At 41.5% G+C, this 18,992-nt stretch overlaps 1 protein-coding gene across 1 annotated transcript in view; it reads left to right on the forward strand.

The window, feature by feature from the left end:
• Window positions 1–18,992, forward strand: part of galnt16 (UDP-N-acetyl-alpha-D-galactosamine:polypeptide N-acetylgalactosaminyltransferase 16) — a 39,385-nt gene that overhangs the window by 10,068 nt on the left and 10,325 nt on the right. Inside the window, 5 exon segments of the mRNA XM_084045110.1 lie at window positions 5,630–5,695; window positions 11,384–11,505; window positions 16,400–16,487; window positions 16,796–16,880; window positions 17,622–17,749. Coding sequence (XP_083901236.1) covers window positions 5,630–5,695; window positions 11,384–11,505; window positions 16,400–16,487; window positions 16,796–16,880; window positions 17,622–17,749 — 489 coding nt within the window.

Here is an 18,992-nt window from a genome sequence, read left to right on the forward strand (position 1 = left end):
ACTAAAACTATGTACCTTTATAGAAAATAGATTGAAAAAAGAAACGTGAGTAATTACATAATCCTTATCAGTTGAATCCAAGTTGGGCGCATTGTAATCACTTATTAATGTTCATGATGTCTTAATATTACATAACTGACCAGGCTACCGCACAGAAACTGCATTCCAACGATTATCCCCCCTTTGTCTGAATTAGTCAGAGATGAGCTCATGCTATACACTGTCCACCACAACACGTCCTCTGATTAGCACCACATGCATCTTCTGTCTCTCTGGGCACGGTGGCCTACATGTACACACACACACACACACACACACACACACACACACACACACACACACACACACACACACACACACACACACACACACACACACACACACACACACACAGAAAATGTACACTTTTGGACAGATGTCAAGCTGTCTCTGGTACAGTACATGCAAACAGACACACACAGTGTGAATATGTTGTCCCAGAAACACACATGCCTACTGAAACCACACACAGAGAGAGGTGTGGGAGCTTTCTAAGACATCTAGAATGGGAGTAGTCTTTCAGCACTCAGCAGTAGGAGTTCTATTAAGTTACTAATGCCTAGTTCATTTTCCTTATGCCTCTGCCTGTCTGCTGTGCCCACACTGAGCTGAGCCACGAGCCTGCTGTAGAATCAGGTTAGTTAGACAGCCTGTCCCGTAACTGGAAGGACGTGGGTTTGCTCGATCCTCCCATTTACTGCTCTCCTGCTGCCGGAGTAAACTGACCCTTCCAGTCTGACCTCTATGGTCAAATGTAAACAAGTCTGCCTCCTAACCACTTTCAACCTGGCAATGTATATAATAGGATAAGGATTAGGATAGGATTATGTGGATAAGGACAGGGTTGCAGATGTGACACCCACCAGTGTGTCTATAAGTGTTCCTCAGCAACACTCACATAGGGCGATGAAGAAACAAACTCCTTCTTTATGCTGTGTGTAATAGAAGGATTAGGCCCCTGCATGTGTTGTTTGGTGTCTCCGTAATCTGTATGTGCTCCTTCTTTTCCATTATAGGTAACTAAAAGCAATTTCCACTGGCTCCAGTCATGTGGCAACAAAGACTCAAATCTAATCTCAGTAAATTGAAGTGAAATCAGTGAAATGCTGATTGAAGTTATTGAGTCAGATGCAATGCCCTTTAAGCCATGCAGACAGACAGTCCGACCACACCCAGTCACCTGAGACAGATGAGTTACTGGCAGTGATACAGAACAATTACTGTACTCATAAAGTAAGTGTTGTGGGATCACAACTTCGCGTTGCGATGACTTGTGAGCATGTGTATCAGCCATTTTCGCAGATTGTTCACCTATTTTCGCAGATTGTTTACGACCTTTACGAAGTGCCAAGTATAGGGACGCAAGGGTTCATGTGGTTAATCACCCCTGGTGAAATTCGCACATTTATCTGTATCTCAATTAAAAAAAAAATCACATTTGGTGCCATCAATGTAATCCAATATAGTTAGGTCATAAGCACCCTACTTCCATGTTCAGAGCCACCTACTTTTCTGGGGGACACAGAGACAGTTATTGCTATGGACGGTGACACCAGAGCAATAACTGTCACTTCATGTGGAACAAACACATGTTTTACATGGAAGCACAGCGTTGCTATGAATGGAAGTGTCCATTCTATACATTTATTTCTATGACATGGTTATATAAAACATGAGAAACAATACTTAACGTGCAGTAGTCTACAGTATGTATTAAAATATTCACTATTGTGAAGCTGGCCTGCCATACAGTGACTTTACTAGGGTTCAATAGCAAATACACAGAGTGATACTAGTCTGACAAGTGACAAAACAGAAGTACAGTATGTCTACAGTACTAAAATGCTGTGTGATACTTGTCTTTTTAGCTGTTATAACTTGTAAATACATTTTCTTTTCTTGTTTCTTGATTTGGTGCTGGTGGATTACACCGATAGCAATCTGGGAACCCATTTGGTTCCCAGATTCCCTAGGAACATGACCTTTTTTGTGTTAAACAGGAATTGAGTTTGGCTCCTCCCCTTTTCTAGTCCACTTCCTCCCGGGTGCTTCTATGCCTCAAGATTCTCAAATTTCTGCTGCAGAATCTGTCTTGAGAGATAACGTGAAACGTGAAGAAACACCTTTTGGATAAATGTTTACATCTGAGTTAGATTAATATTAAATAGGCAAACATTCAACCAAAAATTGCTGATCTACAAGATCTGTATTTTTTGCTATTTGATGTACAATGAGATATATAAGGTTTATGTTAAAGGTAGGGTAAAGGATATTTTTTGGTTAAAACAAAAAGTTTGTTGTTAAAAGGCTATATTCTGATAGTAATCATTGATATAGAGTGTTTGTTCAGTAACAGGGGTCTCCATGTCTCTCCAGCTCTTTAATAAACAGAAGAAAAGAAAATCAGGTAGGTGACAAAATGTCAGCCAATCAGAAGAGAGTATCCATTTATCAGCTTCATTTTTATAGTGTTCCAGTTCCAATTGTGTCTGCTCCTTTCTTTGTGTCATCACTTACAATTTCACTTGTTTAATCTGTATCCTATCTGAGTTCTCTATCCAGATTGGATAAAATTGGTATCTCGACCGACCTGAAAATGCATTTTTTGTTTAATAAAGAGCTGGAGAGACATGGAGACTCCTGTTACTGAACAAACACTTTATAGTAATGAGTACTATCCGAATATAGAGCTATTTAACACTTATTTTAACCAAAGAAAATCCCTTACCCTTCCTTTAAGGGCTCTATGACCAGTGTGTCACATCCAAACAACATCGTACACAGCTGAAGCAACTGCAGGGGACAAAAGCCTATAAGCTTGTCTGGCCGTAAGCAGACTGCCCCATATCCTGTCACGTGACACAAGGAATCAGTGAGAGTGCAGTCAGTGATAGTGACACAGGCTGACAAGGCTGGGATTTGACCTGACGTGTGTGTGTGTGTGTGTGTGTGTGTGTGTGTGTGTGTGTGTGTGTGTGTGTGTGTGTGTGTGTGTGTGTGTGTGTGTGTGTGTGTGTGTGTGTGTGTGTGTGTGTGTGTGTGTGTGTGTGTGTGTGTGTGTTGGGGGCATCAGTAGCAGGAATGTTGTGGCTTGCCTTAATCACCAGAACACGGTCTCTTATTAAGGACAGTCTTAACCTGGTGACTGCATGTGTCTTTAATAATGTTCAGACAGACAGAGCTCACCTTGACTCACTGTCCTGATGCTGGACATGTGTGTGTTATTTGCAGGGTTGCATTGCTCATGGGACGGCATTGCACGCCGTGCAAGAACCTATTTGAACAGTAGCACGCGCAGGCACATGCATAGATTTAAAACAACTTTAAATTCACACCTCAACAAAGTTTGCAAATCCAATCCAAATCCAAATGTCCATTGTGTGACCTGTAGTGTAGGTGTTAAGCAACATGCGCGTGACGTCATTAAAATAGAGTGCAACCACGTTCCAATTCAGCAATGCAACACTGGTTATTTGTGTGCGTGCGTGCGTAGTTTCTGTATGTTTATGTTAACAGATGGATGCCTGAACACAAACATGCAGTCACATCATATGCAGACTGAAGGACAAATGCAAACATGCAAAATAAGCACATAGCACACAGAGATCAGACACATATACTGTATACTTTACATCATTTATATACAAGTTCCCACACGCAGGCGCACACACACACACACACACACACACACACACACACACACACACACACACACACACACCAGCACACCAGCAGAATCATTAATGCATTAATACACTTTTACTCTCATGCACACTTCCACTGACACATGCCGCTCATTTCCTGTTGTTCTTTGTAACCTGTATGTGTTTCTCAAAAAGAGCTCCTCTCAGGTGGCTTTGCATGGGACCTTCAGATTCTCGAGTCTGTAACCTCATGACAATGTTTGGTTGGGACTCTACACAGTAAAATTCTCAGTGTTCATTTAACTCTGAGAGAGAGACGCTTACGGGGACCATTTTCGTATTGGAACTCTGGAAAAAAATATATTGGAATCTCCAATGAACACATACTGGTTCATACACAATGCTAATTTCCAATTTCATAACGCTTGTATTTTACATGCTATATTGCGCTGTGAGACACCACAACAAACATTCATGAGCATTTAATTTAGTACACAAGAGTGCATAGTGTGAACATACATGCTGAATAATTAAAGTGGTTTGGATTGAAGACAGTGTGAATGTCCATGATACAGATGAATACTGAAGTGAATGCATTGTGTGAATGTACATGATACCGATTCATAAGAAAGTGAATACACAGTGTGAACGTACATGATATTGTTGCTGTCGGGCAGAAACCTGCTATCTCCATATTCTAACTTTTTGTATTTTTTGCCCTACTTGATCATACCACAGCGTCACACAAAAGCATCAAAAGTAGCAGATCCACAAGCTCGAAACGCTGCGCGAAGCGACTCGTTTTGAGCTTGTGGATCTGCTGCTTTTTCTATTTTTAGACGATAATTGGTTCATACTAGAGTGAAAGCATAGTGTGAGCGTACATGATACTGGGTCATGCTGGAGTTGTGATGCTTTTTCATCTCAGTTGGAGTCCAGAAAGACTGTGACATTCTGTGTGGACATGTTTCAACTAACCAGGGAGCCCCAGCGAGAGAGAGGATTAGCATAAGAACAGTGCATTGCTTGCATGTGCAAGTGCACGCTTGTGCGTGTGCGTGTGTGTGCGTGCGTGCGTGCGTGCGTGCGTGCGTGCGTGCGTGCGTGCGTGCGTGCGTGCGTGCGTGCGTGCGTGCAGGGTTTTATTTGTTTGTGAATGTATGAATATGAGCACTGTTTACAATAACGGTTATCATCTCATATCAGCTGAAGGTCAATTGCAGTTATTACTCCCCTCCAATACAAAGCTTGTGTGTGTGTGTGTGTGTGTGTGTGTGTGTGTGTGTGTGTGTGTGTGTGTGTGCGTGCTTGTGCGTGTGTGTGCGTGTGTGTGTGTGTGTGTGTCTGTGTGTGTGTGTGTGTTATTTGGGATATAGGGAATATAATATGGGAATAGGCGTCTCTACAGGGTTTGTTTATGGAACAAGGATTTTGAATTTGATCAACCAGTCAAACATAGCTTACAGTTTTGAGCATGGCGTCAGTAAAACTGTTGATTTTCTGCATTAGTATTTATTTGCAGAGCTGGGATACTACAGTGAGGGGGGGGTGGTGTAGATGGAAAGAAATGTGTTTTTTGTGCTCTAGGGGGATGGATCGTGCATGCACGGTGTCTGTGCGGATTAATACGTGTTTGCGTATGTCAGCGTGACCATGCCTGGTTGTGAGTTTCAGTGATGTGTACATGTAAATCTATCTGTGTGACTGTATTTGCATGCGTGTATGCCGTACACAGATGCATGCACGCAAATACAGTATTGTCGCACCATACACTGTGTGTGTGTGTGTGTGTGTGTGTGTGTGTGTGTGATTGTGTTTGGCCATGTATTTACAGTACATACACACACAAGAGGACAAATGTGGCGGCGTGTGAGAATAGAAACAGCTTATTTCCTCTGTGTTCTCTTGCTATCATAACATAACCCCCCTTTCTCTGTCTCTTCCAGCTGAGGACTGCCAGCTGCTTTCTCAGATCCCCAAAGTGCACTGCCTGAGGAACGGCAGGAGAGAGGGTGAGTGTGGAGGACAGGATTCAATCGGCCTGCTTTAATGGAACGTATTCACACGGCGGCCATTTTGCTCTTACTTCATGTACTCAGGGGGTGGGAAACCCCATGCCCCTCAGTATGAAGTAAGAGCAAAATGGCAGCTGTATGGAACAGAGGAGACCAGAAAATCCAAGTCTTTGTTCTATGGTTAATTTGAGTGAGAGATACGTGGGTGTTGACCACACATGCATGGCATGTACACACACACACACACACACACACACTCACACACACACACACACACACACACACACACACACACACACACACACACACACACACACACACACACACACACACACACACACACACACACACTCACAATACCTACACATACAGTCTCACTAATGAACACGAAAGCACTCATACACAAACAGATAGCTTCCACATGTTTTCCGTTCGTATTGTAAATGATGAGGTGATGGTTTATGTAAGTGATAAAGCGAGGCAGAGGTTAAGACCTCCACAACACAAAGCGGAGTGAAGTTCCCATTTTGTCATGGAGTTCCCTCCGCCAAGTCCATTATTTTCCAATATCGGGATACCTCGTCATGCAGTATGGTGCTGGTCTTGTCTCGGGCAAGAGGACTGGCGACCCTCGTCTGTATTTAGGCCACCCTGGATGCATTACTGAGATGCAAGCGGTCTCTGAGACCTGTCACATTCAACATCCAGGCTCTAGCAGCTTCCAGAAGCAGCAAGCAGGGTGTGTAACAGGGGCTGAAGTCTGAGGAGCTAGCCTGGAATCTATAAGGAGCAGCGGATAGCAGCTCGGGATCCTTGTCGGAAGAGAAGCACAGAAACTACTGATTGCCATTGATTGAACGCATATCAAAGTGAATCATCACATCATCATTCCAGGGAAATCCTGTCCTCACAGTCATCATAGCATACATCCCAACTGAATGCACAACAAAGCACAGTTCCACAGCTAGCTGGTACAGACAATTGAAACTGTCCAGCAACATAACTTCTTGGCCATCCTTTCTGGACGACTTCCACACATGTCTCAGAAGACACACTGTTCACTTACAACAAACAAACTAATAACAATGGAAAATGTATTCTCGTGATTATGGAGGAATACCAACGGCTGGGCAGCATACAGGTACTTTGTCACTGATAGGAAAGTAGAGGTTGTGAGGGAGGAGCATGAGCGGAAAGATGGACCATGCCCTGAGACTAGCAACCAGAGAGGAGAGAGGAGACACTGGCAGAGAGGAGACACTGGCTTTCACGTCGGGCCCAAGAAAGACTCAGCAAGTACATTGCATCACGATCAGTGACCTCAACTATGCAGATGACATTGCCCTAGTCTCGGACACAGCAGAGAAAGGAAGGGAAATACTGGCAGTAGAAATGGAGTGCAGGACGATTGGCCTCAAGCTCAATGCCAAGAAAACAAAAGTAATGACATTCAACACGGAGGACAGAACCATTGCTACTGCCAGCGGGATGATGCTCGAGGACTTCAATTATCTTGGTGCCTGGACTGCCTCTATGGAACAGGATCTGAAGGTCTGGAGGGCACTTGCCTGGAATACCTTATATTCCTATATATTATATTCCTTATATATAAGGAGAGTGTGGAAATACTAGATGAGAAATGAGCTCAAGAGGCGGCTGTTCGTGGCTACAGTAGAATCAGTACTGCTGTATGAGGCTGAGACATGGACGCTCACAACACAGCAGGAAAAGGCCCTGGATGGCATCTACACAACAATGCTACGAATGGCATTAGATGTCACATGGAAGAACACCCATCAGAAATGTGGACCTCTAGGGGGGCCTCTCGCGGGCTACAGACAAGGTCAGGGAGAGAAGGATGAGGCTGGCAGGGCACTGTGTCAGGCACCCGGAACTGATGGCAAGCGAACTGACACTGTGGAAGCCAACCCAAGGCACAGCTAGGAGGGGAACACACTGCAATGTCACAGTAGAGCTAGCAACACTGCAGAGCTTCGGATCCCGATGATGGATAGGAGGGTGTGGAGGGCAGCGTTCCAGGAGCCCCAAGTTGGTGTCGGCTAATTTGTAACCTCACATTGCATGGCGTTCATAAAGGCCACCTACCGAAAAACCTAAACAAGTATAAGACTAAAGTGCTATTCACACTGAGCACTATAACTATAACGATAACTATAACTATATCGTTCACTATTGTATTTCTTTTATAGTTGGTGTGAACTCCATTCATCCATTTGACTTGATTTGAAAGATTTTTAAAACTATATTTTTATACTTATAGTTAGTGTGAATGGCCCTTAAGGGTCTAATAACGGCATGGATCCCATGTGCAGTACTCAGAAAGGCCAGTCTTGGGGGGGGGGGGAGTAAATTGAGCAAGTCATCTCCATATTTGGGCAAAATTTAGGGGACATACTGTAATGTATAGACTAGAGCATTGATTCTCAAAGTGGGGTCCAGGGGTTCCCCAGATACATTTCTTAATACATATAATTACCCCTTTATCCATATTTTATACGTTGGCTATTCAAAAATAGCAGATATACAAGCTCACAGGGGGTCCGCAGCCAAATATATATCAATTTGGGGGTCCTTGGCACAAAAAAGTTTGAGAGACTGGTATACAGTATACAGTACAGACAAACACATCTGTTCTAGATAGATGATCATTTCAGTGCCACACCGTAAAAAAGAGATACTTATATTGGTAACTTTCTATCCGAAACAGCTGCTACATATTGTTTCCTGCTGTTGTTATGATTACATGCAGTTTAATGATATCAGGAGCATTGATTTAAAACTGTCATTAAACTGTCGACCAAGACTGTTTGAGGTGTCTCAATATCCAGTATTAAGGAATTTGTGGCAGCCAATCACAAATGAGTATTTTCTGTGGCCATGGTATCATGTGTATGAGCATCGTATATTTTGGTGACTATTACATTAAGGTGCTATTTAAATGTGTTTTCGCGGTGAAGCTGTATCATAAATCTCCTGTCTTAGGGACTACACTACAGACAGACAATTTTCTAGTTAGATGTTTTTTTCTGTAACCGTAGCAGTACAGTCTTGGCAATGGTCCATTATGAATCTTTCCATGTGATGAATCTACTGCATTTGACTATTTCTACTGTGTTTACCACTCTATTTATGAGGATTGACTTTATTATTAACCATTATAAATCAATATTATTACATATCAGAATATGTAACCAACCTGAGTAGCATAGTAAAAGAGGATAGGAATAAAGACCTATTTATATTTGTATAGAAATATACTGTATGTGCTAGAAGGGCTTCTTTCTCAGGGTGCCTGACTTCTATGTGCTGCTCTCCCTGTTTGCCTACAGGCTGTTTTCCCATCTAAACCATAGGCTGACAGAGCATAAACAAGTTCATACTAGGCCAGCGGTTGTCAAGTAGTGAGGTAATAGGACATGATGTGCCATGGGTGTGACAAGGCTTAGACATGCCTTGTGAATCAAGGTCAAACAAATTGTTAAATCTTAGGTGTGTTGTAAGCCTTAGGTGTGTTAAATCGTGTAGGTGTGTTAAATCTTGGGTGTGTTAAGTCTTATTTTTCCTCTCTGCCAGCTGTGTTCTATTTGATGGTGACAGTATCCTCCTTTTCAAAACAAATTAGGATATCTATTATTATTATCTACCTCACTAATGAATAGCAGAAACATTGAGGACTAAAGTTACCTTACAAACATCCTATAGAAAGCAAGAGAATCTTAGCTCAGATCCTTGCCTTAGAGGAGCATTGAAGTGGTGAAGAGGAACAACCTAACGGCAGTGTTGTGCTTCATCGACTTCAAGAAGGCATTGGACTCTATACACAGAGGAATGATGATGAAAATACTCAAGGCCGGATGGTAACAGGGAGGAGTTTAGTAGTTAGTGTGCCATGGATACTGGATGGTTGGTCTCATGCAAAACGCAAGGAAAACCAAGGTCATACTGATAACCTTCAACATCCCCAAGAATATCCACCCCCACATAAAGAGTCTGATTCTTTTCTGCAACTGTGGAGTTCATTCTACTTTACGGCTGTAAATGTTGGACACTGACGCAAGACCTACACCCTGGATGGGTGCTACACCAGAATGCTGCGTGTGGTACTGAACATCAACCAGGACGAACGCATTACCAACAGGCGTCTGTACGGGGTGCTACCAAGTGTATCAGGGAAGATAGCAATCAGGAGAATGAGACTAGCTGGTCACTGCCATCGACACCGGGAACAAGCTTGCTGCGGGTACCGACACACGGGCATCGGTGGAAAGAGAGAGAGAATAATATGCAATGAGCATATATTATATGCTCATTGCATGTCGAAGATACAGCTGGAGTTGAGTCTGTGTCCATGTTTTCCTTTTGTCAAACTGAGGACATATTCCAAGTGTTATTTGAATGTTTGCTTTTCTTAGTTATAATTCTCTGCTGTAATTTTCTCAAATTAAACATAGCTTATTTTCCTTGCAGTATATGCCAATCTGGAATTAAACTTTCAAATTGACAAGATGCATTTTTGACCCAAAGTATATACAGTACTGTATTTAGGGCTAAGTTACCTCCAATCATTAAATGTTCTTTAATGTCTTATCCATCATGAGTTGAAGTTAAGTCTTTTTAAAATTATGGGCTTCTTTTTCTCTGAAAGAAAACTCTTGAGATGATGCAATCCATCTTTTTAATTAAATCCGTTTGGATAAAGCTGAAGCGAAGCAAAGCCTCCCTACAATACCGCTTGTTAAATTATAAACAAGCCTATCAAGAAACCCCATTACTGTTCCAGCCCTATCAGTTGGGAAATTCACCATGAAACATGTAAAACTCAAACTGTGTTTTCCTTTTGTTAACCAAAGGACTGAGTTAACAGAATGTTTCAATTTTGTTCTGTCAATCATATGGGGAACTTTCAAATGGTGAAATACAATGCTTAAAAAAACAGGTGACTCCATCTTCAAAAACATAACTTTTGTAAACGAAGGTTTCATGGTGACATAGATTTAATGATATTTTATGTTGTAGTAATAATTTATTTTCTTAAAGTACGAGTCCTGTCTCTGTCTAGGACGACTGATCAGAATGGCCTTGTTGTATGATATAAAAGGAGGTGTCAAATGCTTTTCAAACAGGGGACATTTCATTTTGGAACTTTCTATACTAAAGTTTTAATATTACTCTAACATAACTCTAACTTTAATAGTGAATGCCAATGTACTTCACAGTCTGTCATGTTGTTTTCTGTTATTGTATGGGTTACATATCGTTGCTTTCAGGAAAAAAAAACTTGTATCTCCATATTTCAACCATTACATTTTTTTGGTAAATTAATGCCCTACTCCATCATACTAGTGTCACGCAAAAGTAGCAAAAATAGCCGATGTACAAGCTCACAATGCGTCGTGATTTGACGCATTGTGATCTTGTAGATCTGCTATTTTGAGGGGGAAATTTGTGGAAGTGAAAATCTGTCTGTGGATTTAATACATATTGAACCTATGAAAAGTATTAACACTGTATCTTGACAAAATAATAACTTCAATGGATCCATTGGAACACAGGATCTTTTTATCCATTTTCTGAAAAGACATTCCTTTGGCTTGTGCTAGCTGGACAACTGGATGACAATACTGAATTCGTTCCATCATAATGCTATAATCGATGTCCCCACAGGTCTGATCCGGTCGAGGGTGCGGGGAGCCAATACAGCCTCAGCGGCCATCTTGACCTTCTTAGACAGTCATTGTGAGGTCAACACTGATTGGCTGCAGCCCATGATCCAGAGAGTGAAAGAGGTACAGACCGCCAACCATCACCCGTCATTCACACTCTCCAATTAGACACATAATACATGAAGCTCTTGGAAGTAAAAAACGAACGCACGCACGCACGCAGGCACGCGCGCACGCACGCACGCAGGCAGGCAGGCAGGCAGGCAGGCAGGCAGGCAGGCAGGCCGGCAGGCACACACACACACACACACACACACACACACACACACACACACACACACACACACACACACACACACACACACAGTACACACAAATACATACACACCCCACACACACACACACACACACACACACACACACACACACATGCATAGATAGTGATGGTTTACTCTAGATCTCTCAGCAGTGGGATTTATGTATGGATTTCACAGATTTATAATCACACATTCATCCGCCGTCTAACTAACAAAATTGGAGTTGAAGACATTTGTGCCTTTCACTTAAGACTATACGCCACCTTGTGCTATAGATCATCTAAATAGGGCATAAATAGGAGTAAAATAAACACTGGATTCTACTGTGTACAATGAGGCAAGTGTGTCTGGTATTAGTTTGATGGAGTGAGATCTTGTTTTGGAAACAGACCTTCATCACTCACTAATGAGTAATAGTCTATTCTCTGAGAACCCAACGCAGGAACTGGGTTGCAAGCAACACAGCTGTTCCACTGCTAGCCCCCCGCACACACACACACACACACACACACACACACACACACACACACACACACACACACACACACACACACACACACACACACACACACACACACACACTACCACAACTCTCTGAAGCCACTAGAAATATTTTTCTTCAGAATCACTTTTCCCACCCCATGCTCATGTAACTCCCCCACAATAAATCCAGACACTCCCTCATTTTTCCAGGAACACTTTAATTAATCATCCACTCCCTTCTTCTTCTTCTCCTTCTTTTATTCTCATTCTATGTTCACGAATCCCAGCAGAACAACAGAAGCCCCGCACTCCTATTTCTTGTTTCCTATTTTGATAGATGCTAGTTACACCTTGCAGTTTATGATGGTTACTTGTTCGCATAATGTTATTTCATTTAAATTGACATATAGGCTACTGTTTGCTTGACCACAAATGCTAAGAATTCTATTTAGATAGCATGTTGCTTAGACAGATGCTTTCTTTGCACTTTACTTACGTGCCCAATTGTCCCTACATTTGCTGACTAGGGTTCATGACATTTATACTGATCTTGCTCTTTATAAGGCAATCTGGATAAGACTGTCTGCTAAATACCTAAATTGTAATACTACAACTAGGCTGATGCCCATTGGCAACGATGCCCATTGGGAATGCATGCCACTTCGGTTATGCAATACCCGTTAACTTAGTGTACAACATATGTCAAGACACTACATTTTGCAACCAAAGGAACTATATTTCAAAGAGATACGTGTACACAAAACAAAACTATAATTCAGAAAGACAGACACCATCATAGCAAAATACATTCTCAAAGTTCTCTACCATATAATCTCCTCTATGCTTTATTCAAAAGACAGACATTCTCATGCAAAAACATGCATATTTCAACCATACCTTGAATTCCTTTTGATTCACGAGATTCTACCACACAAATCCCCCCCAGTTTTTGAGCGGTGCCAACCACTCCTATATCTGACTTTGTCCGTGTGTCCGTATGTATGTACAATAAACAAACATTGATGACAACATCAATACGGGGCTCATCAAAGGCACCACTCTCTTCACACAGGGTGTGATTTTTATTCAGACGACAGGCGTCACCGTACAAAACAACTCTCTCTCATTTAAAAGACATATTTTATTCAGAGGACTCTACTCTCTCTCTCTCTCTCTCTCTTTCTCTCTCTCTCTCTCTCTCTCTCTCTCTCTTTCTCTCTCTCTCTTTCTCTCTCTCTCTCTCTGCCTCCATCAGCTTGCTTGTGCTTGGCTTTGGACAGCTGTGGAGGCTCATCCAGCCTGCATCACAGTCTTTCACTTTGGCAGTCATGAGAGCGTCAGGCTTAGTGATAATTTACCAGCTCTACAGACAGGCTACTCATGGCTCTGCATTCACTAATCTTGCAAGCAAAGGAGGACTTCAGAGTCCATTCATACAGTGTCTAATAGTAGAGGAGTAGTGTCCTTGTCCAGGAGTGCTGATCAGAATTGACCCTGACAAACTGATCAATGTTCAGCACAGCTACTATAAATCAACTTGTGCAAATGAGCTTATAATGACTGACCTCAAAGGAGTAAATGAAAAAAATCATTAATTAGTTTGTATATATTTGTAATAAATAACTCCACTCTATTAAAACTCCCAGTCAGTGTGTGCTGTTGGCTCTTTGGGTATTGAAAATAATATGTATAATATTCTGATCATATAATGATCACAATGTTATAGGTTTAGATATCCTTGCTCTCTCTCTCTCTCTCTCTCTCTCTCTCTCTCTCTCTCATATATCTCATATCTCATATCTAACTGCTGTAGACTAAACAAAAGGGAACAATAACCACAACAAGGCATGTGCATGGCTACAAACAGCAGAGTGAGGAGGCTGTCTGGTGACCTGTAACCCCTGTCGGACACTGTCTCCTCTGTCCGGCTCTTACACAGAGACATTTAGTGTGACATTTGTGATGATGTGATGTTGGCTGGAAAGCATGAACAAACTGCTCCACAGATGAATAGTATTTGGACTGGAGATATTTAGAGTGCACACAAAGAAATATGTCCCATTGAGGACAATGAGGTTTTCTATTCTATTGAGATTCTATCCCCTAACTTTCTACCATCACAGAAACAGAACAGGAGAAAGTTAGAGATGATAACGCTGACAGATTGAGACGTTACAACCAACACTACATCTGTATAAAAAGTGCTGCGGTCTCTTCATGCACTGGTAGATCACAGCGGCTCGTTACATGGCTAATAAAACTAGTATTGCTTAAAGCTGTAGAGACCAGCACTTTTGAGTGTGTTCTCTGGCAGAATGGTGAGCATGGCGTGTCACATTGTCCCCATGGTGCGATATGCTGCAATGAGCAAAAAGGTCACCACGGGTTCACTTACTGACTAAAGAGATCGACAGCTCATAATTAGAAGCAGATGTTTGAATTGTCCCTGATGTTTTGCTGTTTGACGGCGCACACACGCGCATGCACACACGCATGCACGCACGCACGCATGCATGCACGGTTGTACACCGAAATATAAACAGACAGAAGCATGCACACACTTGCAACATCAAACGACAGTGTTGGCACAGTGAACACAAACACATACACAATCTCAGACACTCACTCACTCACTCACAGACACAGACACACACACACACACACACAGACACACACACACACACACACACACACACACACACACACACACACACACACACACACACACACACACACACACACACACACACACACACACACACGCACATGCACACTCACTAATGTCAACAGTGTCCTGTCCACTATGTTTACTTTTGAGTTCATGCTACTTCTCTCACAGAAGGTAACGTGTAACTGTTTCTATTTCTGCACTCAAATCACACACACTCATTTAATTTTACTTTCACTATTACAAATGTACTGCTGCAATTTTTCTGACACACTCTGACATAGAGGAACTCACAATGAGTGCAACAGAAACCTAATTTAGAGAGTGAGATTTCTGGCCGTGTACTCTAGTTGTCCATTTGTCTCCCAACCTCTGACACGCATATTCATGTGGACTCCTGACACACACACACCAAGAATCAAGAAAAATAATTCAAATATTCTAATAATAGATAGATAGCTGTTATTTTTGCGATTTTGGAATGTAAAAAGGTTTGAAGGTCCTTACATACGAGGATCGTTTATTCTGTGTGCTTTAATTGGCATTAATTTAAACTGCTGTTTGTGTCATGAGTACATCCACACAGACTACAGATATTAGCGATAAAGGCGTAATATATTTTTTTAAATCAGGTCGATTTGTCACCGCAAATAAAAGTATCAACCTGTATAAATGAGGAATAACCAAATTAATAGTTTGATGTGAAATATTCGCGGACACATATTCAGATTTGTTTACTTCGTCACACTCCCGTGTAAGGACCTTAAATGTGCCAAAATAGGGACGCCAGCATTAATGTGGTTAACATACATTCATTAAATTGATTTGTTTGATCCAAATTTTAATCAAACATATCAGACAGTTTACATTTCCCAAAAATAAATGCATGTTTTTAATTAAATCTGACCTAAGGCGGGGATAAAAACAAATCCCCACTGGCCATAAAAATGAATGACCGGAGGGGGGCTATCAAAAGCACAGGCATGGACCATGCACAATACTACATGTACAAGACCTTGCACACACACTTGTACTTACAGTACATATGCCACCATGTACTCACGCACGCACACATGCACAGTACGGTTAACGCATTAAGACCGGGATCGCATCTGTGTCACTTTAGATTTTTTTGGCTATTCAAAAATAGCAGATCTACAAGCTCATAGTGCGGCACTCGGTGCCACGCTATGAGCTTGTATATCTGCTTTTTTTTTTTTTTAAGTCGTGAAAATGTGTGTTTATATATACATTTTTAACTAATCTTTGCTTCTGGGGTTCAGATGGGGGTCCGCGGCCAAATACATGTACTTTTGGGGGTCCTTGACATGAAAATGATTGAGAACCACTGATATATATACACTCTTTCAAAAATATATATTCAAAGATTTGCACAAATTTTCACGATAGCCAAAGAAACCTAAAAATAAACACAGATGCGTTCCCGGTTTTAAAGGGTTAAACACAGCATGGGAATATGCTGTGTTTGCTGAAGTGTAGTACATTGGCTCAGGAGAGGTGTGACAGTCTGTTCTGTTCCCCCGTCCAGGACCATACCCGCGTCGTCAGTCCCATCATCGATGTCATCAGCCTGGACAACTTCGCCTACTTGGCTGCCTCTGCTGACCTGAGAGGAGGTCAGTGTCGAATTTAGCCACATTAACCCTGGTGTCCCTGTCTTGGCCAAGGTTTTTCAAAAAATGTCAAAGTTAATTAATTTATTATTATTGTTATTGTTGTTGTTTTTTCTTTTTTAAATACTGAAAATAGCGGTTACCCGTACAACTACTTATTCTTTGCACACCTCTCCTTCAGCCATATCCTCTCTCGCCCTCTCTAACATAATGCTCACATTCCATCAAACCCCACCACTCCTTTCTCTCTCTCTTTAACTCTCCTTAACTATCTTTAACTCTCTCTGTTCCTCTATCTCTGTTGCTCTCAGGTTTTGACTGGAGTCTGCACTTCAAATGGGAGCAAATTCCTATTGAACAGAAGATGGCGCGGAGTGATCCCACACAGTCAATCAGGTAAGCCTGTTACACTCTGTATGTTATCCTCTCCTTAGTCAGTAGTACAGACAAAGAATGGTACCTGTTTATCCACGAGTCATCCTATAGTTAGGACAACAGATAAGGGATAACTTCAGATATTTACATACTAGTCCATATTTAGACAATATCAGTTGCTTTTGTCCATAACCGCTGAAAAGGTCCAGGTATGAAGAATCATGACATCATGAGTGGAGGAAGTTGCTAGTTGTACTTTGTATTTACTGTAGTTGGTATAATATTAGCCTATAAATGTACATTCTAACCGTCTAGCATTCAAAACCAGCTACACTATATTTGCAATGCTCTGGAAGCTTCTCTACAGTTAAAAATGAATTTAACTGCATATTGATGCTTGTATTTGTTTATATGGAGTTTGGGTGAGTTTACCAGGGCGGACTTCTTCCACTCCTGACATCACAAAACGGTGGATTTAATATCTCTCGTTAGCTGTTCAAACCCCAATTTCCAAAATAACATATTTGTGTTCTACAGTATTTGAATCTCCAGCATTTATGATTGTATTATTAGTATTATTATTTCTGTTGCTGTTGTTGTTAGTATCTGTTGAGCTGTCTTTATAATTCTTAGAGATCCTTGACGTGTTGAGTTTCAGTGTGGTGATGTACTAGCAGAACCTTGCACTCGATCAACTGTGAAAAGTGACTCTGCATCATCACATGGGAATGTACATGAAACCTCTGACTGTGCATCCTGCAGGACTCCAGTCATTGCAGGTGGGATCTTTGTCATGGACAAGAGCTGGTTCAACCACCTGGGACAGTATGACACTTACATGGACATCTGGGGAGGCGAGAACTTTGGTGAGCTTGCTGGCTGCATCTGCAGTATTATACTGTTATCAATGAAATATATGCATTCAGGTAGACCTTCCTTGGTTAACAGATGTTTTAACCACTTAACCCATTAAGACTTGAAGTCGATTCTACATGTCTCCTAAATCTCAACAGTTTTCTGAAAAACATATGTTTCTATATCAGTGGTGCTCAAACCTTTTCATGTCAAGGACCCCCAAAATTATATGTATTTGGCCACGGACCCCATCAAAATATGTTGTTCCAGGGACCCCCAGAAACAAAGATTTGAGTTAAAAATGTTTGCTTTAAAAATATATTTATTTCAAAGATTTGCACACATTTTCACGATTTTTCAAAAATAGCAGATCTACAAGCTCATAGCGCGGCACTCGGTGCCGCGCTATGAGCTTGTATATCTGCCAATTTGGATTTGCCCAAAGTGTAAAATATTGCTTTTTAGCTCAAATCTAAAAATGACACAGTTCCAGGTCTTAATGGGTTAGGCACTATTTTATAAATTTGTATCTCTGCCAGGCCGGATGGCCAAAGACCGGAGATTATGTTGTCACCACTGTCTGTCGCAACGCATTGGGAGCTTGTACAGTTGTAGATCGGCTATTATCATTACTTTTGAGTGACACTGTCATTCGACGAAGTAGGCCATTCATTTATGGAAAAACATGAAAGTTTGAAAGATGACCTGACAGCGAATCAAATCAATTCTGAAACTTGCCGGTAACGAGGAGAGCAGTAATATGGTTGTGTTTCTTAGTATTAGTTAGCAGTCCAGCAGCTAAATTCTGTACCAATTGGAGATTTTATAGTTATTTTTATGAAGTATATGTAAGTGGTTAAGCAGAACACTGAGCCTCTGTTGACTCCAAAGAGCCCAACAGTCATGTAACTCACTCCACAAATACAGTCATGTAAATTCTCCAAGAAGAAAATTAAACCTAACCCTCAAGAATGCAATGATGTTGATAATTTATTATTTGGGTTTCAAGGGTCATAAACTTTGCTAAACACATACCATGTTGTTTTTATACGCGTATAAACATTCAAATCGAATAATAACCCCATAAAATTGTAGTTACATGGGCATATGTTTCATCCATGACCATGAGAGCAATGATTATGCTTTATATCAAACCCTGCTATAACGCCTGGCTGTGGAGCACTGCAGATGCTGTCCGCTGGTGGGTTTGACGGGCCCTGTGGCATGCTGTCTGATAGGCCACATGTGTCCTTGGAATGCACAAGGCAGCAGAGCATT

The sequence above is a fragment of the Gymnoscopelus microlampas genome, assembly GCF_963454915.1.
Source record: "Gymnoscopelus microlampas genome assembly, chromosome: 20".
NCBI lineage: Eukaryota > Metazoa > Chordata > Actinopteri > Myctophiformes > Myctophidae > Gymnoscopelus > Gymnoscopelus microlampas.